Here is a 5,618-nt window from a genome sequence, read left to right on the forward strand (position 1 = left end):
GTGTTAAGTCAGACTAACAGGGTGGACAGCTGTAAGCCATCAGCATTCTCACTTTACACCTAAGGAAACTGAGGCCCAGGGGACTGCGAGAGGGGCCCGCGGAAGGAAGAAACTTAAGGGAAAGACAATTGGAACTTCGAGTTTTGAGGCCGTACCCAGAGCGCCCCAAAACCGCATAGGCGGGGGTTTTCCGCACCTGGGGCTCCCGCTTGTCGCTCACGCCCCGCCTCTCCTATTGCTTATTGGTCCTTTCGGGCACGAGACCAATACAGGAGTCAGCCAATGGGAGTGGCCCACGGCGCGTCTTTCCCGGGAAAGCGGAGGCAGAGCGGGAACCCGGAAATGCGAGGCGCAGACAAATTGAGGAAGCCAATACGCTGCGAAGAGGATGGCGGGCCGGCCAATGGAGAGTCGCCGAGGGCGGGGCCACGGGCTGACGGCAAAGGTCTCCGGAGCCGGCGGCCAGCCGAGACTGCGAGTGCTGAGAAGGCGACAGCAGAGCAGGGCCCGGTAGTGGCGCGAGGTGAGGAGAGGGTGAACCGGGAAGGGTGCAGCGGGGCAGCGAGCCCTGGGTGGGGTTCGGAAAGCGGCGGCTTCTCAGAATGACCTTAGTCCAGTGTCCTCGCCTCTTGGAGCCTGTTTCCCCCTTCCTAGCTAGTAAGGGCTGAGAGATTCGTGCCCCCAGAACGCTCGTCCTCCTCGGGAGAACTCCAGCCCCGCCGAGGAGACCGCGCCGACCACCTGGACGAAGCAGTGACCCACACCCTCTTCCGTACCTCCCCATTAGAGCGCGTATCGCGCCTTTTCAGATGTTCTGTATCAACCGGCCAGGCTCCCCCAGAAACCTTATCAGTCAGTCCTGGGTCTTGGTCCAGTACCAGGAGCAGACGGGATCGGGTGCTTGGGCCCTGGTTATGATAAAAGAGGTGAAGACCTGGGTACTCTGGACCCAGGTGCACTGGGAATTCGTTCCCGAATGCCGCTGTTTATTCCCTGCAGGTTGTCTGGGAATTGACTTGCTCTCTGTGTATCAGTTTCTCTCGTCTGTAAAGTGGAGCCTAGGGGCTGCTTTCCTCCGTGAGGTGGTGAGGGGTAAGTGAGATGAGGCATTGCTAGCACTCAGCTCAATGCCCAGCACACCGCACCGTAGTTGCTTAATAAATGCCTATTGTTAGTATGATGGTGTTTGCAGACCCGATCCCTCCACTCCCACTGCCAGCCCCAAGCACCTGCTCACTGTCACAGAAGGCAAGTGGTCACCCCCTCTGGCCCACAACCTGAGTTCCTCTTGAGATGCTCAGACTGCCCAAACTCTAGGCGGGATGCCTCCTGGACAGGTCAGGAAAAGAAGGCCAGAGCGGGGAACTGCATTGTGGCTAATACCAGGGTGAGGGCAGGAAGAGCTGACTGCCCAGGTGGCAATAAATCAGGCCTTCAAACAGTTGTACTTACCAAAGAATGAGCCTCAGAACTACCTTAGCTGTTCTGGACATGTGTGTTGTGTGTCTAGGGCACGCAGTGTTTGGGGCCAGGGCCACAGATTTATGCTTAGGTGGGGAGGCTTTCGAGCCGTAACCCAAGGCCGCCACTTGCTCACTGGGTGACTCTGGGCAAGGGCCTTCACCTCCCTGAGCCGGTCTCCGCTGGAGGATGGGGCAGCCTCAGTTCCTGTTGAAGATTGCAGGAGGGTACGTGTGAGGTCCTTAGGGTTTAGCACAGGGTCTGGCGCGCAGTAGGTGTTGGGTGGCAGTTGGGTGGCAGCACTGTTTTTCAGTCACACCGCCCTGGAGGCAGCACCTAATCCTTGCCTCACCCCCACCCCCTGGTCACAGTGAATTAAGAACCGTGGGGTCTCCAAGCCTCCCCTGAAGCCAGAAATGTGTCATCAAGGTATCGGTTCCCCTGCTTCACCTCCTGCAACTCCTGGTTCCTTGCAGATCCAGCCACTGTGGACATGTGCAAGGGGCCCACCCCTGGGTCCAGATGACACTCATGTCGATGGCTTCAGTGATGGCGGTGACTGAACCAAAATGGGTCTCAGTCTGGGGCCGCTTCCTGTGGGTGATACTGCTGAGCATGGCGCTGGCCTCCCTGATGGCCCTGCTGCTGCCGCTGGGGGCCATGGAGGAGCAGTGTCTGGCTGTGCTCAGAGGCTTCTACCTGCTCAGGAGCAAGTTGGACAGGGCCCAGCCTACTGTCACCAAGTGCACCGGACCATCCACGGAGCTCAGTGTCACCTCCAGGGATGCAGCACCGCTGGTGGTCAAGACCAAGGCCTCTGCAGGTAAGACTGGCCATCTCGCCTCGACGCTCGTGAATCCCATAGGTATTTAGAGGGCCAGCTATGTCGTGTGTGCGGGGTACAGGGTCAGCCCTGAGCTCCTAGCCAGACAAGGTGATAGGTGGCTGAGGTACATGTGGTGATACGGAAGCAGAGGGAGCCGTAGGAGCACACAGGAAGGCTCCCTGGAGGGAGGGGATGCCTGAGGAGAGACCCAAGGGAAAAAGGTTTGAGGGGGAGAGTGTTCCAGGCAGAGACCACAAGGTAGGAGAGCCCTGGACACTTGAGGAACTAAAAGAAGTCTAGGAGGTGTGGCTGGCACTGGGGGTGGGAGGGCCAGCAGAAAAGGGCCAGAGGTACCGCAGGGTCCAGTTGAAAACCAGGGCCTAAAGGGGCAGGGGTGGAGGCAGGGGGAAGAAGGGACCCGCACCTCCAGAAGAAATCACCAGAACGGCTGCGAGCTGGAGCAGAGGTAGGGGAGGCCCGCCTGACAGGAGCTGCGGCCGTAGGAGAACACAGCCACTCAACGACGGCAGGTCAGAGGAGGGGGCCGAGGAGCCCGGCTGCTGCCCCCACGGTAGAGAACGGCTCTGGGGCTGAGTGGACAGCGACCAGCACAGGGCCCCACTGGGCTGTAGGAAACAAACCTGTCTGCACATACAGGTATGGGAAGGGCATGTACAACATGGCTGGACAGAGCCCCCTGAGGCCATTGAGAAGACCAGCTGTCAGGGGTGACGCCGCCCCTGAACGTCCTCTGCCCCTCCCTGACCCACGCCTCTTTGACTCTTTTCTAGCCAGCAAGTTAGAAGCCAAAGCAGCTTTGAACCAAGCCCTGGAAATGAAACGCCAGGGCAAGCGGGAGAAAGCCCACAAGCTCTTCCTGCACGCCCTCAACATGGACCCGGGCTTCGTGGACGCGCTCAATGAGTTCGGCATCTTCTCAGAAGAGGACAGGGACATCATCCAGGCTGACTACCTGTACACCAGAGCACTGACCATCGCGCCCCACCACAAGAAGGCGCTGGTCAACCGCGACCGCACGCTGCCGCTGGTGGAGGAGATTGACCAGCGGTACTTCAGCATCATCGACAGCAAAGTGAAGAAGGTCATGTCCATCCCCAAGGGCAACTCGGCACTGCGCCGGGTCATGGAGGAGACGTACTACCACCACATCTACCACACAGTGGCCATCGAAGGCAACACTCTCACCCTCTCAGAGATCAGGCACATCCTGGAGACCCGCTACGCCGTGCCGGGGAAGAGCCTGGAGGAGCAGAATGAGGTCATTGGCATGCACGCGGCCATGAAGTACGTCAACACGACGCTGCTCTCCCGCATCGGCTCTGTCAGCATCAGCGACGTGCTGGAGATCCACCGGCGGGTGCTGGGGTACGTGGATCCCGTGGAAGCTGGCCGCTTTCGCACGACCCAGGTCCTGGTGGGCCACCACGTCCCGCCCCACCCTCAGGAGGTGGAGAAGCAGATGCAGGAGTTCATACAATGGCTCAACTCGGAGGACGCCATGAACCTGCACCCGGTGGAGTTTGCGGCCCTGGCCCACTATAAACTCGTCTACATCCACCCCTTCATCGACGGCAACGGCAGGACCTCGCGCCTGCTCATGAACCTCATCCTCATGCAGGCGGGCTACCCGCCCATCACCATCCGCAAGGAGCAGAGGTCCGAGTACTACCACGTGCTGGAGGTGGCCAACGAGGGCGACGTGAGGCCGTTCATCCGCTTCATTGCCAAGTGCACAGAGACAACCCTGGACACCCTGCTCTTTGCCACCACAGAGTACCCTGTGGCACTGCCAGAGGCCAGACCCAACCACTCTAGGTTCAAGGAGACGCTGCCTGTGAAGCCCTAATGCTCTAAATCCTCCCTTGGTGGCAAAGGATGTCCCGGGGGGGAATAAATCCAAGAAACTCAGCAATTCTAGAAACCTAGTCATCTCCCAGAGTAAAAGAAGATGGGTAAGAAACCTAAACATTCTTTACCTCCAAATGCTTCTTTAAAGAAGAAAACTAAGTTATTAAGCCTTGTCCCTAAGATAACTTATAATTGAGCCCAGTTATTTAGTTCCCTCAGAGCTGGTTAAATGTGTGCTGTCTGTGCTGGTGGCCCCGATCCTTGGGGTGGCCCCAGCAGGCTTTGGGGGGCATCAGTGCTCCTTGTGTGACCAGAACACAGGTTCTGGAGCAGAATCTGCACTGAGGTGGGGTCCGGAGGAGTGACCCCTTGCAGCCCTTTCTGGAACCGGCCGCGAGGCTCTGTGACTACCTGAGAGAAGTCCGCACGGCTGAGGAGAACCCGGTCGCAGTTGTGAGAAGTGACTGAAAGCTTCCTTTCGTACAGGCGTTGGCTCCCCTACCAAGAGGTTAGTGTTGTAACTAATCCTTACCGGTAGAGCAAATTTCTGAGATATGAAATGAACGTTTACAGTGTGTCTGGCTAGATACCTCGCTTATTTCGAGGAAGGTTCTTTGAGCCACAGTTTGCAAACTCCGGTGCCAGGGGCTGTTGTTTTGCCACGTCGGCCGTCTCTCTAATTAAGGACAGGGGCGTGGCTGGCCTGGGCGCTTTGCACTGATGTCGCTCGCGTCTGCAGCAATTCAGACCAGATGTCAGTCTAAAGGTTCTTCTGGGTTTGTCGCCTAACAATCAAATCCTGCTGCAAATCTGAAGACAAGACGCCTCGCCAGTACCCAACAAGCATTTGTGAGGAGTCAGAGCGCCAGTTCACAGGAGCAGAGAAACACTTTTGACCACAGCCAGGATGCGTCCCTTTAATCCACTCACCTGCCCCACAGCCACTGTCCCCTCAGGGAAGCAGAGCAGATTGCCTTGGAGTGGCCTTATGTTCCTAGCAACTTGTTAGAAGATAAACCGTTACATGTAACTAAAGCCAAGCTTCCAAGTTGGCTGCTGCTGCTTAGTCTGAAGGAGCACGGAGTAATTTTCTGAAAGATGAGTAAGTGAAAAGATGTATGAAATGGCCCCAAGTGATAGTTATTCAAACCTTGATAAAAAATATTTTTGTATTTGTATGCTGCCATAAGGCATTTCTTAAACCTTAAGTCTTCTAATCGTCTTGCTCGTTATAAGCACCCCAAGGAAGCCTGACAGAAGTGCTTGCTTTGTACCAGAGGGAGAAATTTGCACTTTAGCTATGTGAAGGGTATTATTTTAACAAATTACTAATAAAGTATTTTGTTACATAAATGCCTGAGACTTTGCTACCTTATTCAAGAGATGTTCCCACCCATCTATCCTAAGGGGGAAGGAGGGATTCTTTCAGAACTTCAGCGGTATTCTTTATATTGTTCTGGGA

General features: G+C 56.2%; 1 protein-coding gene across 1 annotated transcript; it reads left to right on the forward strand.

The window, feature by feature from the left end:
* Positions 1 to 1,983: 1,983 nt before the first annotated feature.
* FICD (FIC domain protein adenylyltransferase) lies at positions 1,984 to 4,386 on the forward strand (the record flags this gene model as incomplete). Its single annotated transcript, XM_082852670.1, has 2 exons — positions 1,984 to 2,284; positions 3,079 to 4,386. 2 exons carry the CDS (start codon positions 1,984 to 1,986, stop codon positions 4,152 to 4,154), a joined length of 1,377 nt encoding a protein of 458 aa, XP_082708796.1. The 3' UTR covers positions 4,155 to 4,386.
* Positions 4,387 to 5,618: the final 1,232 nt, after the last annotated feature.

The sequence above is a fragment of the Leucopleurus acutus genome (genome assembly GCF_964270905.1).
Source record: "Leucopleurus acutus genome assembly, chromosome: 13".
NCBI classification, from domain to species: Eukaryota; Metazoa; Chordata; class Mammalia; order Artiodactyla; family Delphinidae; genus Leucopleurus; species Leucopleurus acutus.